The 20,065-nt window shown below is 43.8% G+C and overlaps 1 protein-coding gene across 3 annotated transcripts in view; it reads left to right on the forward strand.

Moving 5' to 3' along the window:
- Positions 1 to 209: 209 nt before the first annotated feature.
- The window catches only part of LOC115109726 (coiled-coil domain-containing protein 136-like), a 72,422-nt gene continuing 52,566 nt past the window's right edge, over positions 210 to 20,065 (forward strand). Inside the window, exons 1-2 of one of the 3 annotated variants that reach the window (XR_003860548.2) lie at positions 210 to 455; positions 691 to 749. Coding sequence is in view for 1 of the 3 variants with exons in the window: in XM_029635000.2 (XP_029490860.1) it covers positions 698 to 749 (52 nt within the window). In the remaining 2 variants the exon portion in view is untranslated. Of the gene's footprint in view, positions 456 to 690; positions 750 to 10,595; positions 10,708 to 20,065 lie in introns of those variants that run through there. The other 2 variants (XM_029635000.2, XM_029635001.2) reach the window with 2 other exon arrangements.

Below are 20,065 nucleotides of genomic sequence, written 5' to 3' on the forward strand. Positions count from 1 at the left end.
CATAGGCGGATGCGGATGCGGTGGATTGGCTGATATCTCTCCTATGTTTCTTAGATTAGCGCACTGGTGCAAATTTTAATAACTGAACCCCCACCGAAATGTTGGTTAATCGCTCAGCAAAAACACACACACACACACGCACGCACACACACACACTCTCACAGTCTGGATTTCATTATAAGTAAATACATTTGGCAGTGGGTCCGTGTGTGTGAGCGGGAGAGAGCAAGAGGGAGTGCTGAAAAGCTTTCAGAACTTCGGCGCACACACACCACTGTGCAAAATCAGTTGTAGAAAAAAAGGGAAGGAGACAGACGGAGGTTGTCGTTTGGAAAAACTGCATATTTTTTATTTCATTCTGCTCCTCCCCTCTTCTCTCTCGGCAACTCTCTCTCCCACGCTACCGAGAAGAGAGCAGAGGCTTCAGCTCCCTGGAACTCTCCACTACTCCTAAGGTATTGACTGTGTGTGTGCCGTGTCTGTGTGTGTGTGTGTGTGTGTGTGTGTGCTTGCCAGCTGCTGTGCTGCCTTTCATCTCTTTCTGTGTGTTTTGTCTCTGCCTGCAGCTGAGGTGGGCGTGTGTAGGAGTTCACTGACCATCGCGCCTACTCTCTATCTTCCCCCATCATTCTTTCTCTCTCTCTCTTTTATTCTCTATCTATCTCGTTCTCTCTCTCTCTGGAATTGCAGGGAGGTCATGGATGGACTGCGATTACCTCCACTCATTGAGGATGCGCTGGAATCTACAGGTCTGTGTCCTCGTTGCCAGCGCGCACGCGCAAATTGTTTGTTGACTGTGTGTATGTAATCTGAGGAGGCCCAAAGTACATGAGGATGGCTGGGGGGTGGTCCTATGAGGATGGCTAGCTCATCCGTGTGTGGAAGTTGGAGAATTTAGCATTTTAGCATTTTTCAAACAACTGAAACTGTTTTTTACTGCAACTGAGAGCCATAATCATTATGCTTACTTATAAGTATTTTTTTTAAAGGTTTATTTTTCGGAATATCTTACCATACCTCTTGAGCTGACTGTCCTGACTGGTGGTTATTGTTTAAAAGAAACACAATGTGTCCGACCGGCTCGATTTGGTCTTATGTAGCAAAATTTGAAATTGTGTTTTGTGCAAGTAGAGACTCAGAGCTAGAAAATGGTATATTATACACTACAAATGAGGAACAATGGGAAAGTAATTCTGATTTGAAAGTTGATCATCTTGTAACCCCATTTTTTGAGAAAGTGGCCCTTAAATGTTTTGGTACACCTACTGGAGAGCTCTTCTTTGTCTACACCCATTCACCATTGTTCATATCCTCTTAAGCCTTAGCCCCACCCATCTCTTTAAGGATTCACATGTGGGCCATGTGCTGAACAGAGTGTGTACAGTAGTATACTAAACAACCGAAGATTTCAAGACTAAAGACTGGGTTATACTACGTCAATCGACATGTCTGTAGACAGTTGTCCCAGTGACACCATTTGTCATCCGACAATATAAGTATAAACACAAAAAACGACAAGCTGCAGCCTGGTGGTCCAAAATAGCATAACTGGTGTATTTTAACACCAGTAAACCCATCAGTTTAAAAATGAATTTAATATACAGTATGTCAATCTAGAAAACCAGGCAACTAAAAGCAACTTTCTAAATGTTTTGGTTTGTTTCTAGCTTGTTATCTCGTTAGTTAACTTTAAGTTAGCTGCGAGCCAGTTCAAATAATAACCATATCATATAGCTGACAACATCTTAAATTGAGCTCATTTGAATGAATTATTGCAGAAAAATAAACTCACAAAATATCATTGTTTACAAATTAATAGCGAGTTAATTACATGAAATAGTTTACGGTTGTGAGTGTGAAGAACTAAAAGAAGGGTATTCTAATGAACTTGGACACTGTCTCGTTGGCCTAACGTTAAATCCTAATTTGACTTTGGTGCAGGTCATGTTGTTCTTCACATTAATGTCTCTGGTAAATGCATGCTATATGAAATACAATCAAAGTTTATTTGTTACATGGACAGGATACAGAAGGTGTAAATGGTACTTTGAAATGGTTACTTGTATAGGGGAGTCTTTTGATTAGACATGTAGCTAGCTAGCTAAACAATGAACCATAATCCCAACTCATAACGTTACTACTGTCACGCCCTGACCTTAGAGAGACGTTTTATTTCTCTATTTGGTGAGGTCAGGGTGTGATGTGGGGTGGGAATTCTATGTTTTGTATTTCTTTGTGTTTGGCCGAGTGTGGTTCCCAATCAGAGGCAGCTGTCTATCGTTGTCTCTGATTGGGAATCATACTTAGGTAGCCTTTTTTCCCACCTATGTTGTGGGATCTTGTTTTTGTACAGCTCTTGTAGCCTACGGAATGGTACGTTCGTTTTGGTTTCACTTTGTTATTTTGTTGCTGGTTCTCATTTAATAAATATGATGACCACAAATGACTCTGCGCCTTGGTCTCCTTCAAACAACGGACGTTACAACTACCCTGTATGAATCTGATGGTAGCTAACCAACTAGGTTCAATGTTAGCTAGGCTATAACTAGCAATTCAAATGCCTCTGAGATACAAATAATATTACTACACAGATCATACACGTAATGTTAGCTAGCAAGTAATGAAAACAACTTTTTGACAAAATTAACATGTATAATATCTGAAAATTGACCTAGCTAGACTCTCCTAACCATATACATGGATGAACGCTTCTCCCTCTCTGTCATGTATGCCATGGTTACCCTTAGTATGAAGATGCAATCCGGAGACAGGTGTTTTATACAACAGCCTTCTGTGTTCTCCTTCTGACTCCCTCTGCATATTTGCAATCAAATGCCAGAATTTTCTCCATCTCCTTATCATACTCTGCTTCCACCGGGCATTTCACTGATTTCAAAACTCAGTCCTCCAGAAAGTGGAGAGCAACACTTTTGCAGTTCTTCATGATATCTTTCAAAAGAAAGAATTGCCTACACATACTGAGCCTCTCATGTTACAGAAAGAAGCATGCTACATGACAGACCAATCCGATCTCATCTCTCGGCATGTCCAGCCCATCTATTAAGCCAATGATGGCTTGCAGGAAGGTACCTGTCTGTTTCCATGGTTAAACCAACTAGGCTTGTTATCTAACAAATGTATTCCTATTTAAAGATGGCATACACGTTTGTTATTAAGGCACATAAAGGTTCACATGGTTCAGAAGGCATTTCTCCCAAAAGTGCATATTTTGTTAAAAAAAACAAATGTTTACGTTCAAATGTTATGTTTATGTTTAAAATGGCAGCGAAGAGAATGGCTGACGTTTTACATGCCCATAATCACTTGTGCTATTTTGTTAGTTTTTTGGGGGGATTGATTGTAACTTATTTCTTTACTTATTTTGTACATAATGTTGCTGCTACCGTCTCTTATGACCGAAAATAACTTTTGGAAATCAGAACTGGGATTACTCACCACGGACTGGAAGAATATTTTTCCTTTAACGAGTCCAATGAGAAAGTAATACTGCTCTCCTGGGAACAGGCCCAGATCCACTTAATTTGCGTGAAGAAAAGACGAAGGAAAAGAGGACGGAGATCAGGCTGCCTTTTGAGAATCTGTAGGTGAGCGAGAACTCCCATTGCCATCAATTCTACCTGCTAACATGCAATCATCGGAAAATAAAATGGATGACTTCCGATTATGATTATCCTACCAACGGGACATTAAGAAACTGGTTTATCCTATGTTTCACAGTCGTGGCTGAACGATGACACGGACAATATAGAGCTGGAGGGATTTTCAATGCACCGGTAAAACAGAGAAGCCACGTCTCGTAAGAAGAGGAGTGAAGGTGTGTGTCTTTTTGTCAATAACAGCTGGTGTGCGATGTATAATATTAAAGAAGACTCAAGGTATTGCTCGCCTGAGTACATTATGATAAGCTGTAGACCACACTATCTACCAAGAGAGATCTCATCTATATTATTCGTAGCCATCGATTTACCACCACAGACCAATGCTGGCACTAACAGCGCACTCAACCAACTCTATAGGGCCATAAGCAAATAAGAAAATGATCACCCAGAAGTGGCTCTCCTAGTGGCCGGTACTTTAATGCAGGCAAACTTAAATCAGTTTTACCAAATTTCTACCAGCATGTCACATGTGCAACCAGAGGGAAAAAAACTCTAGACCACCTTTACGCCACACACAGATATGCATACAAAGCTCTCCCTCGCCCTCCATTTGGCAATTCTGACCATAATTCTATCCTCCTGATTCCTGCTTACAAGCAAAAACTAAAGCAGGAAGTACCAGTGACTCGCTCAATTCGGAAGTGGTCAGATGGCACGGATGCTACGCTACAGGACTGTTTTGCTAGCACAGACTGGAAAATATTCTGGGATTCATCTAATGGCATTGAGGAGTATACCACCTCAGTCATCGGCATCATCAATAAGTGCATCGACGACGTCATCCCCACAGTGACCGTACGTACATATCCCAACCAGAAGCCATGGATTACAGGCAACATGCGCATCTAGCTAAAGGCTAGAGCTGACGCTTTCAAGGACCGGGACACGAATCTGGACACCTATAAGGAATCGCCCTATGCCCTCAGACGAACCATCAAACAAGCAAAGCGTCAATACAGGATTAAGATTGAATCGTTCTACACCGGATCTGACGCTCGTCAGATGTGGCAGGGCTTGAAAACTATTCCGGATTACAAAGGGAAACCCAGACGCGAGCTGCCTAGTGACGCCAGCCTACTAGATGAGCTAACTGCCTTTTATGCTCGCTTCGAGGCAAGCAACACTAAAGCACTGAGCACCAGCTGATAATGCTCTCGGAGCCGATGTGAGCAAGACCTTAAAACAGGTCAACATTCACAAAGCTGCGAGGCCAGATGGGTTACCAGGACATGTACTCAAAGCATGCACGGACCAACTGGAAAGTGTCGTCACTGACATTTTCTGTAATGCCTACATGTTTCAAGCAGACCACCATAGTCCCTGTACCCAAGGAAGCGAAGGTAACCTGCCTAAATGAATACCGTCCCATAGCACTCACGTCAGTAGCCATGAAGTGCTTTGAAAGGCTGGTCATGGCTCACATCAACAGCATCCTCCCGGATACCCTAGACCCACTCCAATTCGCATACCGCCCCAACAGATCCACAGATGACGCAATCTCAATTCCACTGCACACTGCCCTTTCCCACCTGGACAAAAGGAACACCTATGTGAGAATTCTGTTAATTGACTACAGCTCAGCATTCAACACCATAGTGCCCACGAAGCTCATCACTAAGCTAAGGACCTTGGGACTAAACACATCCCTCTGCAACTGGATCCTGGACTTCCTGACGGGCCGCCCGCAGGTGGTAAGGTGGTAAGGGTATGCAACAACATGTCTGCCACGCTGATCCTCAACACTGGGGCCCATCAGGGGTGTGTACTTAGTCCCATCCTGTACTCCCTGTTCACCCATGACTGCGTGGCTAAACACGAGTCAAACACCCTCATTAAGTTTGCTGACGACACAACCTGATCACCGACAACAATGAGACAGCCTATAGGGAGGAGGTCAGAGAACTGGTGCCAGGACAACAACCTCTCCCTCTATGTGAGCAAGACAAAGGAGATGATCGTGGACGACAGGAAAACAGGTCCGCCTTTCAACATCAACGGGGCTGTAATGGAGTGGGTCAAGAGTTTCAAGTTCCTTGGCGTCCACATCACCAATGATCTATCATGGTCCAAACACATCAAGACAGTCGTGACGAGGGCACGACAAAACCTTTTCCCTTCAGGAGACTGAAAAGATTTGGCATGGGTCCCCAGATCCTCAAAAAGTTCTACAGCCGCACCATCGAGAGCATCCTGACCGGTTGCCATGAAGAGGCAGAGTTTCTCTGTCCAGTGTCTTGTGTTCTTTTGCCCATCTTAATCTTTTCTTTTTATTGGCCAGTTTGAGATATGGCTTTTGCTTTGCAACTCTAGAAGGCCAGCATCCTGAAGTCGCCAACTGTTGACGTGTGTTTTGTGGGTACTATTTAATGAAGCTGTCAGTTTAGGACTTGTGAGGCGTCTGTTTCTCAAACTAGACACTCTAATGTACTTATCCTCTTGCTCAGTTGTGCACAGGGGCCTCCCACTCCTCTTTCTATTCTGGTTAGGGCCAGTTTGCGCTGTTCTGTGAAGGGAGTAGTACACAGTAGTATGAGATCATCAGTTTCTTGGCAATTTCTCACATGGAATAGCCTTCATTTCAGAACAAGAATAAACTGACAAGAATAAGAATAAACTGACAAGTTTCAGAATAAAGTTATTTGTTTCTGGCCATTTTGAGTCTGTAATCGAACCCACAAATTCTGATGCTCCAGATACTCAACTAGTCTAAAGAAGGCCAGTTGTATTGCTTCTTTTTATTTATTTTACTAGGCAAGTCAGTTAAGAACAAATTCTTATAACAGTGGGTTAACTGCCTTGTTCAGGAGCAGAACGACAGATTTTTACATTGTCAGCTCAGGGATTCGATCTTGCAACCTTTCGGTTACTAGTCCAGCGCTCTAACCACTAGGCTACCTGCTGCCCCTTTAATTAGGACAACAGTTTTCAGCTGTGCTAACGTAATTGCAAAAGGCTTTTCTTATGATCAATTAGCATTTTTAAATTATAAACTTGGATTAGCTAACACAACGTGCCATTGGAACACAGGAGTAATGGTTGGTGATAATGGGCCTCTGTACGCCTATGTAGATATTCCATTTAAAAAATCTGCCGTTTCCAGCTACAATAGTCATTTACAACATTAACAATGTCTACACTGTATTTCTGATCAATTTGATGTTATTTCAATGGACCAAAACAAGGACATTTCTAAGTGACCCCAAACGTTTGAACAGAATGTATATAATAGGCAGTGTCAGAGGAAAGCCCATAACATTCTGAGAGACTCCAGACACCCAAGTCATAGACTGTTTTCTCTGCTACCTCATGGCAAGCGGTCCTGGAGCACCAAGTATAGGACCAAAAGGCTCCAGTCACCCAAGTCATAGACTGTTTTCTCTGCTACCTCATGGCAAGCGGTCCTGGAGCACCAAGTATAGGACCAAAAGGCTCCAGTCACCCAAGTCATAGACTGTTTTCTCTGCTACCTCATGGCAAGCGGTCCTGGAGCACCAAGTATAGGACCAAAAGGCTCATAGACTGTTTTCTCTGTACCATTTCTAGGACCAAAAGGCTGCAGTCACCCAAGTCATAGACTGTTTTCTCTGCTACCTCATGGCAAGCGGTCCTGGAGCACCAAGTATAGGACCAAAAGGCTCCAGTCACCCAAGTCATAGACTGTTTTCTCTGCTACCTCATGGCAAGCGGTCCTGGAGCACCAAGTATAGGACCAAAAGGCTCCAGTCACCCAAGTCATAGACTGTTTTCTCTGCTACCTCATGGCAAGCGGTCCTGGAGCACCAAGTATAGGACCAAAAGGCTCCAGTCACCCAAGTCATAGACTGTTTTCTCTGCTACCTCATGGCAAGCGGTCCTGGAGCACCAAGTATAGGACCAAAAGGCTCCAGTCACCCAAGTCATAGACTGTTTTCTCTGCTACCTCATGGCAAGCGGTCCTGGAGCACCAAGTATAGGACCAAAAGGCTCCAGTCACCCAAGTCATAGACTGTTTTCTCTGCTACCTCATGGCAAGCGGTCCTGGAGCACCAAGTATAGGACCAAAAGGCTCCAGTCACCAAGTATAGGACCAAAGGCTCCAGTCACCCAAGTCATAGACTGACTTTTCTCTGCTACCTCATGGCAAGCGGTCCTGGAGCACCAAGTATAGGACCAAAAGGCTCCAGTCACCCAAGTCATAGACTGTTTTCTCTGCTACCTCATGGCAAGCGGTCCTGGAGCACCAAGTATAGGACCAAAAGGCTCCAGTCACCCAAGTCATAGACTGTTTTCTCTGCTACCTCATGGCAAGCGGTCCTGGAGCACCAAGTATCACCCAAGGACCTACCTCAAAGGCTCCAGTCACCCAAGTCATAGACTGTTTTCTCTGCTACCTCATGGCAAGCGGTCCTGGAGCACCAAGTATAGGACCAAAAGGCTCCAGTCACCCAAGTCATAGACTGTTTTCTCTGCTACCTCATGGCAAGCGGTCCTGGAGCACCAAGTATAGGACCAAAAGGCTCCAGTCACCCAAGTCATAGACTGTTTTTCTCTGCTACCTCATGGCAAGCGGTCCTGGAGCACCAAGTATAGGACCAAAAGGCTCCAGTCACCCAAGTCATAGGACCAAAGGCTCCAGCAGACTGTTTTCCTGCTACCTCATGGCAAGCTACCTCATGGCAAGGTCCTGGAGCACCAAGTATAGGACCAAAAGGCTCCAGTCACCCAAGTCATAGACTGTTTTCTCTGCTACCTCATGGCAAGCGGTCCTGGAGCACCAAGTATAGGACCAAAAGGCTCCAGTCACCCAAGTCATAGACTGTTTTCTCTGCTACCTCATGGCAAGCGGTCCTGGAGCACCAAGTATAGGACCAAAAGGCTCCAGTCACCCAAGTCATAGACTGTTTTCTCTGCTACCTCATGGCAAGCGGTCCTGGAGCACCAAGTATAGGACCAAAAGGCTCCAGTCACCCAAGTCATAGACTGTTTTCTCTGCTACCTCATGGCAAGCGGTCCTGGAGCACCAAGTATAGGACCAAAAGGCTCCAGTCACCCAAGTCATAGACTGTTTTCTCTGCTACCTCATGGCAAGCGGTCCTGGAGCACCAAGTATAGGACCAAAAGGCTCCAGTCACCCAAGTCATAGACTGTTTTCTCTGCTACCTCATGGCAAGCGGTCCTCACCCAAGTCATAGAGCACCAAGCGGTCCTGGAGCACCAAGTAGGACCAAAAGGCTCCAGTCACCCAAGTCATAGACTGTTTTTTCTCTGCTACCTCATGGCATAGCGGTCCTGGAGCACCAAGTATAGGACCAAAAGGCTCCAGTCACCCAAGTCATAGACTGTTTTCTCTGCTACCTCATGGCAAGCGGTCCTGGAGCACCAAGTATAGGACCAAAAGGCTCCAGTCACCCAAGTCATAGACTGTTTCTCTGCTACCTCATGGCAAGCGGTCCTGGAGCACCAAGTATAGGACCAAAAGGCTCCAGTCACCCAAGTCATAGACTGTTTTCTCTGCTACCTCATGGCAAGCGGTCCTGGAGCACCAAGTATAGGACCAAAAGGCTCCAGTCACCCAAGTCATAGACTGTTTTCTCTGCTACCTCATGGCAAGCGGTCCTGGAGCACCAAGTATAGGACCAAAAGGCTCCAGTCACCCAAGTCATAGACTGTTTTCTCTGCTACCTCATGGCAAGCGGTCCTGGAGCACCAAGTATAGGACCAAAAGGCTCCAGTCACCCAAGTCATAGACTGTTTTCTCTGCTACCTCATGGCAAGCGGTCCTGGAGCACCAAGTATAGGACCAAAAGGCTCCAGTCACCCAAGTCATAGACTGTTTTCTCTGCTACCTCATGGCAAGCGGTCCTGGAGCACCAAGTATAGGACCAAAAGGCTCCTTAACAGCTTCTACCCCCAAGCCATAAGACTGCTGAACAATTAATCAAATGGCCACCAGACTATTTCATTGACCCCCCTCCATTTGTTTTGCTGCTACTCGCTGTTTATTATCTATGCATAGTCACTTCACCCCTACCTACATGTACCATTTACCTCTAGCCTTTACCCCCGCATACTGACTCAGTACCGGTACCCCCTGTATATAGCCTCGTTATTGTTATGTTATTGTGTTACTTTTTATATATTTTTTATTTGGTAAATATTTTCTTAACTCTTCTTGAACTGCACTGTTGGATAAGGGCTTGTAAGTAAGCATTTCACGGTAAGGTCTATACTCGTTGTATTCGGCAAATGTGACAAATAAAGTTTGATTTGATTTTTGATTTGAAATGCCTCTCCTGTGAAGTAGTGACGTGGCGACATACGCCTAGTTTCCTGAAACGAGTCACAAATATGCTTCTCTGCATCTATGCTAAAATCTGGGTAAAATATTGAAAGGGATGTGACTCTTACTCAGCACATTTAGTTATTGCTTGCTTTTCTCAAGTCTAGCATGCCAGCTAAAATAGTTAGACAAGCTAGCTACTCTAACTTGATTGATAGCCTGAAATGGCTTCTTGGTAGCTAGTTATGAGGTTGTGAGATTGAACTAGCTAAAGCCAACTAAGAGCATGAGGCCTCTGTGTTTATTTGTACATATTTGCATGTGTTTTTGCGTATCTTTGTGTATGTGTGTATTTCTGTGATGGTTCTATAACATCTTTCAACAGCACTAGGTCAAAGAGCAGATACACTCAACTGATGTGACAATATCTTTGTACGTATAGGTCTGTGTGGTCAGTGAGGAAGATCAGAGAATGTTCCTGAACAGGAGAGAGGGATGAGCTGTTAAACTGAGGAGGTGGAGAAGGGACACGTGGTCAGGTGGTTGGAGAAGGGAGGAGAGGAAAGGGAGGTGGGGAGAGAGACTGATGTGCTAGCTAGTTTGTTCTCTTCATATCAGATAAGAGGAGAGCTGCATTCCATCTCTCAGTTGTCAGGCTTCAGCACTTCAGATAGGAGAGACTGGAAAAAGGAGACAGAGCAGATGTTACTGTGTGCTATCTATGGGATTACAGGAGATTTAATGGTGCAACCACAGCCACAGCATCAGGTATGAATGGACTGTTTTAATGATGGGGTGAAGTGGAAATGACATGGTCAGGGGTGTATTATTAAGGATGCTTGTGATTTCATGTTATGTGATGTTACAGAGTCAGGTTTGATGGATGGAGAATTGTACAGTGGGAATAGCATTTTACAAAATGCTGTATTGTCAGTCTTTAGAAGTGAATAGTCAATAGAAATGATTGTATGTGATTTGATATGATCTGATGTTTCTTTAAATAATCATGTTTAGTGATGTAAGATTTACCAGTTCCTTCTTGATCAGCTTTTGCTTGAATGATCTGTAACCAGTTCTATTTTTTTTAATTCATTTTTATGAAGGTGCCATGTCTGACTGCTGATATTCTGTTTAAACTCAGCTCAGTTCAACCTAAAGCTTCATGCATACTACTTTTAAGGTGCACAAAGCACTAATTGTAATTTACTCTGGATAAGAGCGTCTGCTAAATGGCTGAATATAAATGTGTTAGATAATGTACAATGGCCTTCTGTCACTGTCACGTTAAAATAAATATAACAACACAATGATATTGTTATAGTACCCATTATGAGAGGAATGCAAAGAACGCTTTTGGTGTTATCCATGTAGGAAAGAGCTGCAAGGATTCAAAGCGTGTAGGGCATTGAATGGGCAGTCTCAGTGGAGGTCTGTGTGTCTACATTACAGAGAGGACACACACACACACTCGTTACACAATGGATCAGAGGTGACACAGGTCACGTTCATTTTGACCACTGCTGTGGTTGGAGCTTTCTGCTCAAATCTGGTTGTTGTTGTCTGCTGGATACTGAACGGCTCCTTTTGACCAACGCTGAGTTTGCCAGATTGGAGATTCCCGTTCTTCCATGTCTTGTTGTTATCTCTTGACTGAACTGGGAGCCTTCAGAGTAGAATGTGGGTTAAGTTGTACTTGTATCCTCCTCCTCACACCACCCTTGGGTTTTGCCCTCTACTTTGGATGCAGACTCAGAATCCAGAACAGGGTTTGCTGGAGATGCACTGTTGTTAAGGCCCTTTGCTCCACTAGCTACATGGAATAAGTCAAGTTTACTTGACTAGAGTGTAAATGCATCTTCACCTTTTATTAGTAATGCTAAGGGGAACTCAGTAGTCTTTTGTTAGCCCAAACAGAGGACTCAAAATGTATCTGTGTCAGCCAGAGGAGGAAGATGGATCCTGACTCAGGTCAGGTCTGGTGTGGCTCTTCCTGTTATCTCAGCTCTCCCAGGGACTTCTCTCCTGTCATCAGCTTTAGGCCTGACACATCTCAGGCATGCATTTAACTAGCTCGGTCAAACCAGACTGATCACTGCACCATGGTTTCACTTGAGGCCTGCTTTTAGAACCTTGCTGTTAAAAGCTCCCTTATAGTGTCATTTTAGGTTTACTGTTGAAGTGCCTCTTACCCTTGATTGACAACTGATGCTGAAAAAGAACTGAGAACTGAAGTGGAGGCTGATAACACTATCATGTCAATGTATGGATATACTTTAGGACTGGGAATTCACCCTGAGTTGTGTTGCTTCATCTTTTTGTTTATCTTTTTTTTGGGCTGTGGGCTTACTCTACATACAGCACAGAGAGTACCATCTCATAACAAAACTAGACACACATCCCTCAAGAGTGCACAGCCTGCACATGCTTCATGCATACACACACACAACGCACATACAGCAGTCGTGAGTGAATCGTGTACCCACCCATCCTCACACACCACCTCTTACTCCCACACGAACTTGCCCACCCAGACAGTTTTCCCATGATACAAGTCAGTATTCAACGTCCATAAATGTCTGGCGAGTCGGGAGATGACATAGAAACCGGCCACTAGGGGCAACGGTGAGCTCTGTTAACTTCTGCTTCCAAGGGTTGCAAGTTTGAATCCAGTGATAGGAAGTTGTTTTTGATATTTTTGTTTTAAGCCTATCCCAAACCTTAACCATTCGGGGTTAATGCCTAACCTTAAGGATTTGACTTTAATGCCTAAACTTAACCTTAAACACTTTGATATTTGACATTTCAAACAACTTTGAAATTGGACGTTTGAGAAACATAGATGAAGGTCTTATTCTGACATGAGACTATGAGAGCTGGTAGTGCCCACCATGCCTCTCTCGCTCTTTCTGTCTCTCTCCCACTCCTCCCTCTCTCTGCCCCCTCTCTCTTTCAGCAGCAGTCCTACGCTCTCTTTGTCTCCCATACACAGTGGTACCTGACTCCAGTGTTCATACTTCCCACACAATGCTCCCAACCACTCTTCTCCTCCTCCTCTCTTCTGCTCCTTCACTGTCTTCCAACTGGTGGCGTAATACCTACACGAGTCACGATGCTAGTCTTTTCCAGTGCTCCTTTCCTCCTCCTCTCTTCTCCTCCCCATCCAGTGCTAGTGCTGTATGCCCCCTCAGCGGAGAACTTCCCCAGGCAGCCCTCTCCATCTCACAGGCCTGTACCCCTGGGTTTTGATTTCCCTCTCTCTCCTTCTCTGCTTTCAGGGTAGTGTGCTGCAGGTCCTTGAAATATTGAGTATGTGATGTGTTTTTTTCTCTTTTGGTTACATAATGGAAACATCTCTGCTTTAAAGTTCCACAAGTTGGGATGTTAGTGCACTCATGGGACTTTTTTTCTAGTTTGTTCTGAATCCTTAGCTACTCTTCTCCTTTCTGCAAGACTTTGTTGTTGTCAACTTGCCCTCAGCATTTCGCATTGCTTGTGTGTGTGTGTGTGTGTGTGTGTGTGTGTGTGTGTGTGTGTGTGTGGGCTTCTATGCATGCATGTCTGTCTGTCTGTCTGTATACTGTACATGTGTGTGACTGTCACAATGTTTATGTGTATCTACTATGTGTTTTATAATACATGTGTTTTTCTGTGTGCATGTGTTTCTGTGAGTCTGTACAATATATATCTGTTTTCTATGCATGTCCAGTATGTGTGCCATGGATACATCTTTGTGGCTGCTTGTGTAGGTGGCTTTGCATTATTCACATACCGCCCACTCCTGCCCTTGCTCTGAAGCCTTCTCTCTCCTTCTCTCTCTCTCTCTCTCTCTCTCTCTCTCTCTCTCTCTCTCTCTCTCTCTCTCATTTAGCGAGATTTCTAAAGAATACTGAATGCATTCAGGTGGGAGCTGCAGATCTCTGATCAAAGCATGTATTCCCACATCACTTGTCTCTCTGCTTTGTTCTCTCTGCCATTTTACATCCCTGTAGAACAGATCAATAGAAATAACACGCCCACACACACACACACACACACACACACACACACACACACACACACACACACACACACACACACACACACACACACACACACACGTTTGTTTTACTATCCTTGTGGGGACCCAACAAAATGATATTTTCCCTTAACCTACTGCTAACGCTAACCTTAACCCCCAATCCTAACTCTAACCATAACCCTAATTGTAACCATAACACCTATGCCTAGAAAGCCTTTTCCTCGTGGACCGGCGAAATGTCCCCATTTGTCCAAATTATCCTTGTTTTACACTCCTTGTGAGGACTTCTGGTCCCCACAAGGATATTAAAACCAAACACACACACACACACACACACACACACACACACACACACACACACACACACACAGATACACACTTACTACCCCCAACCCATACTTTTATGCCTGCCCATCTAATGAGGCCCATTGTGTAATATGTCTATTCCTCTGACCCACTTACAATGTTTCCCTTTGAAAGAGCAAATACGGATAACCATTTAAATAACACAGTGGCTCATTAAATCAGCCAATATCTTTCAGTGCCTCTGTAATGCCACTGCACTCTTCAGTTCTGTAGTTCCTTCCACTTTGCTTTTGTTTTCCTTTTTCCCACCTTGTTTTCCTTCTCTCTCTCATTCTCTCTTTCTCTCCCACAGTCTCTCTCTCATTCTCTTGCTCTCTCTCTCTCTCTCTCTCTCTCTCTCTCATTCTCTTTCTGTCATTCCTTCTCTCTCTCATTCTCTCTTTCTCTCCCACAGTCTCTCTCTCTCATTCTCTTGCTCTCTCTCTCTCTCTCTCTCATTCTCTTTCTGTCATTCCGTCTCTCTCTCATTCTCTCTTTCTCTTCCACAGTCTCTCTCTCATTCTCTTGCTCTCTCTCTCTCATTCTCTTGCTCTCTCTCTCTCTCTCTCTCTCTCTCATTCTCTTTCTGTCATTCCTTCTCTCTCTCATTCTCTCTTTCTCTCCCACAGTCTCTCTCTCATTCTCTTGCTCTCTCTCTCTCTCTCTCTCTCTCATTCTCTTTCTGTCATTCCGTCTCTCTCTCATTCTCTCTTTCTCTTCCAGTCTCTCTCTCATTCTCTTGCTCTCTCTCTCTCTCTCTCTCTCTCTCATTCTCTTTCTGTCATTCCGTCTCTCTCTCATTCTCTCTTTCTCTTCCAGTCTCTCTCTCATTCTCTTGCTCTCTCTCTCATTCTCTTTCTGTCATTCCGTCTCTCTCTCATTCTCTTTCTCTTCCACAGTCTCTCTCTCTCTCTCTCTCTCTCTCTCTCTCTCTCTCTCTCCATCGCTCTCTCATTCTATTAATTTCATCTGAGAGCATCTCTGTTATATGTTTGAAGTGATCCTCCATCCTGTGATGTTGATCCAACTAACCATATGGGTCTGACGAGACTCGTTGCCGTTGACGCTGATGCTCTTTGGTCACCAGGGGCAACAAATCGAGCACACCTGGGGACCTCTCAAGGTAGATGAGATGAGGATGGAACCTTTTTATACAGGAAATTAAAACATAGTAAACAAAAACAGTGGGCTCATTAGCATATTCATATTCCATACACCCCTAAGCCTGGTGGAGGGGGAGGGGGGGTCACCATTGTGATGATGTGAGAGTATCACTTCATGCTCATCTAATGAGGCACATTCTGTACTATTTCTATTCCTCTGATACACTTTCCCTTCCCATTGAATGAGCAAACACAGATTATCCATTTAAATAACACAATGGCTCATTAAATCAGCCAAACTCTCTCTTTCATTGCCTCTGTAATGTTACTGCACTCTTCAGTTCTGTAGTTCCTTCCACTTTGCTTTTGTTTTCCTATTTTTCTCTACTGCTTTTCTCCCCTCTGGGGTTTGAGTGACTTGGGTCATAAACACAAAGTGGCAATGGGATAACATTATCCCATGACACACTATGGCGTTAGTTAACTCATTTTATATCGCTCTTCCTCTCTCTCTCTCCCTCTCTCATTCCCTCTCTCCCTCTTTATCCAGTTCTCTCTGTTTCTCTCCCTCATGCTCTCTTTTACCTCTCTCTCTCTTTCGTTCTCTCTTGCTCTCTCTCTCTACTCTCACTCTCTCCCTATCTCTCTTACTCTTTCCCCCCTCTCTCTCTCTCTCTCTCTCTCTCTCTCTCTCTCTCTCTCTCTCTCTCTCTCTCTCTCTCTCTCTCTCTCTCCATCGCTCTCTCATTCTATTCATTTCATCTGAGAGCATCTCTGTTATATGTTTGAAGTGATCCTCCATCCTGTGATGTTGATCTAACTAACCATATGGGTCTGACGAGACTCGTTGCCGTTGACGCTGATGCTCTTTGGTCACCAGGGGCAACAAATCGAACACACCTGGGCACCTCTCAAGGTAGATGAGATGAGGATGGAACCTTTTTATACAGGAAATAAAAACATAGTATACAAAAACAGTGGGCTCATTAGCATATTCATATTCCATACACCCCTAAGCCTGTGGGTCCATTCTGTACTATTTATATTCCTCTGATCTACGTTCCCTTCTTCCCATTGAAAGAGCAAACACGGAATATCCATTTAAATAACACAGTGGCTCATTAAATCAGCCAAACTTTCTCCTCAAGCGCTCTCTTCAGTGCCTCTGTAATGTAGCCAACTACAAGAATTGCATCAACTGGTTAGCCACGCCCCCAATAAGCCACACCAACTCTTCTAATAGGTTGAATGAACCAAAGCATAATTTTGGATGAGAATGATAAAGGCCTCTAGTGGCCAAAAGGCCAATTTAGCATGGGCAGAGCCATTGAGGGCTTCCACCATGCTTACGCCATTTTACAGTAGTCAAATTAGTCAACTGGTTGGGGATTCCTATGGGTTGTAGCCATAGAGAATAATAGAGGCCTCTAGTGGCCAAAAGGCTGTATTCCACCATTTTAATGTGGTCAACTGGGTGGGACATACAACTTCATTGGCTGATCCCTCCTGGTGATCCTGTTGGAGTCATGTCCAACTGGGTCATTAGAGGGATCAGCCAATTGTGAAGACGAAAATGTACTACTTCAAAATGGAGATGGCCTCAATGGTGCTGCCCATGACAGAGCGAGAAAGAGAGAGAGAGAGCTTCAGAACAGGGACATAATGGGGGGTGAATAATGCAAAGCCTCCTACACAGGCATCCACAAAGATGTATACTGTACATGCATAGAAACACATACAGTACAAGTCCAAAGATTGGACACACCTACTCATTCAAGGGTTTTTCTTTATTTGTACTATTTTCTACATTGTAGAATAATAGTGAATACATCAAAACTGGGAAATAACACATATGAAATCATGTAGTAGCTAAAAAAGTGTTAAGCACATATATATTTTAGATTCTTCAAAGTAGACAGCCTTTGCCTTGATGACAGCTTTGTACACTCTTCGCATTCTCGCAACCATATTCAATGCTTGTCCAACAGTCTTGAAAGTTCCCACATATGCTGAGCACTTGTTGGTTGATTTTCCTTTACTCTGCCGTCTAACTCATCCCAAACCATCTCAATTGGGTTGAGGTCGGGTGATTGTGGAGGCCAGGTCATCTGATGCAGCACTCCTTCTTGGTCAAATAGTCCTTACACAGCCTGGAGGTGTGTTTGGGTCATTGTCCTGTTGAAAAACAAATGATAGTCCCACTAAGTGCAAACCAGATGGGATGGCGTATCGCTGCAGAATATTGTGGTAGCCATGCTGATTAAGTGTGCCTTGAATTCTAAATGAATCACAGACAGTGTCAGCAGCAAAGCATCATCACACCTCCTCCTCCATGCTTCACGGTGGGAACCACACATGCGGAGATCATCCGTTCACCTACTCTGCGTCTCACAAAGAAACAGCGGCTGTAATCAAAAATCTCAAATTTTGACTAATCAGAAAAAAGGAAAGATTTCCACCAGTCTAATGTCCATTGCTCGTGTTTCTTGACCCAAGCAAGTCTCTTCCTCTTATTGGTGTCCTTTAGTAGTGGTTTCTTTGCAGCAATTCGACCATGAAGGCCTGATTCACACAGTCTCCTCTGAACAGTTGATGTTGAGATGTGTCTGTTACTTGAACTCTGTGAAGAATTCATTTGGGCTGCAATCTGAGGTGCAGTTAACTCTAATGAACTTATCCTTTGCAGCAGAGGTAACTCTGGGTCTTCCAGAGGTGGTCCTCTTGAGAGCCAGTTTCATCATTGCGCTTGATGGTTTTTGCGACTGCACTTGAAGAAACTTTCAAGTTGTTCCGGATTGACTGACCTTCAAGTAATGATGGACTGTCTTTTCTCTTTGCTTATTTGAGCTGTTCTTGCCATAATATAGACTTGTTTTTTTTCCAAGTAGGGCCATCTTCTGTATACCACCCCTACCTTGTTACAACACAACTGATTGGCTCAAATGCATTTAGATGGAAAGAAATTCCACAAATGAACTTTTAACAAGGCACACCTGTTAATTGAAATGCATTCCAGGTGACTATCTCATGAAGCTGGTTGACAGAATGCCAAGAGTGTGCAAAGCTGTCATCAAGGCAACAGGTGGCTACTTTGAAGAATATCTAATGTAAAATATATTTTGATTTGTTTAACACTTTTTTGGTTACTACATTATTCCATATGTGTTATTTTATAGTTTTGATGTCTTCACTATTATTCTACAATGTAGAAAATAGTAAAAATAAACAAAAACCCTTGAACGTGTAGGTGGGTTCAAACTTTTGACTGGTAGTGTATGTGTTTTCATTTAGAGCTAGAAGAGAGGATAGATAAAATAGCAGTTTTCCTAAAATGGCCTTGTAAATAAGTATGTACCAGTGTTTGAGCATGCAAGTTGCTAGTAATGTCCACTCGACAGCACTGTAGAGATCACAATGGTGAGTTAGACCTCTCTGATTGGTGACAAAACGAAGGTCTGCATGATACATAGCATGCATAGACCTTGATGAAAAGGTAGTGTGTCTCAACTAGGCAAATAAGAAAGCCTTCAGTGTAGAGCAAATATGAACGCAACATGCAAAGTGTTGTACAAAAAGCATATTACGATAAACTTTAATGCACAAATTTGTTTACATCCCTGTTAGTGAGCATTTCTTCTTTGTCAAGATAATCCATCCAGCTGACCGGTTTTGGTATATCAAGAAGCTGATTAATTAAACAGCATGATCATTACGGGGCGGCAGGGTAGCCTAGTGGTTAGAGTGTTGGACTAGTAACCAGAAGGTTGCGAGTTCAAACCCCCGAGCTGACAAGGTACAAATCTGTCGTTCTGCCCCTGAACAGGCAGTTAACCCACTGTTCCCAGGCCGTCATTGAAAATAAGAATTTGTTCTTAACTGACTTGCCTGGTAAAATAAAAATAATAAAAAATTACACAGGTGAACCTTGTGCTGGGGACAATAAATGGCTACCCTAATATGTGCAGTTTTGTCACATTGCCACAGTTTTGAAGGAGCGTGCAATTGGCATGCTGACTGCAGGAATGTCCACCAGAACTGTTGCCAGATAATTTAATGTTCATTTCTCTACCATAAATTTGGCAGTAGGTCCAACCGGCCTCACAACCGCAGACCACATGGCGTTGTGTGGGTGAGAGGTTTGCTGATGTCAATGTTGCGAACAGAGTGCCCCATGATGGCAGTGGGGTTATAGTATGGGCATGCATAAGCTACGGACAACGAACACAATTGCATTTTATCTATGGCAATTTGAATGTACAGAGATACTGTGATGAGATCCTGAGGCCCATTGTCGTGCCATTCATCCTGGGCCAGCACCTCATGTTTCAGCATGATAATGCACGGTCCTATGTCGTAAGGATCTGTACACAATTCCTGGAAGCTGAAAATATCCCAGTTCTTCTATGGCCTTCATACTCACCAGACATGTCACCCATTGAGCAGGTTTGTCTCCTCTCTCAATATGTCTCCCAATGTTGTTGATATAGATAATAAACAGCAGGGGACCTAAAATTGATCCTTGAAACACACCTGAAGACAACTCTATGGTGCCCGACTTACAATCATCTACCTTAACACACTGGGTTCGATTTGACAGGTAATTCACGAACCACTCCAGAGCATGACCAGTAATCCCAATACACTTCCATCTCTGCACCAA

Source organism: Oncorhynchus nerka, linkage group LG25, assembly GCF_034236695.1.
Source record: "Oncorhynchus nerka isolate Pitt River linkage group LG25, Oner_Uvic_2.0, whole genome shotgun sequence".
Taxonomy (NCBI): domain Eukaryota; kingdom Metazoa; phylum Chordata; class Actinopteri; order Salmoniformes; family Salmonidae; genus Oncorhynchus; species Oncorhynchus nerka.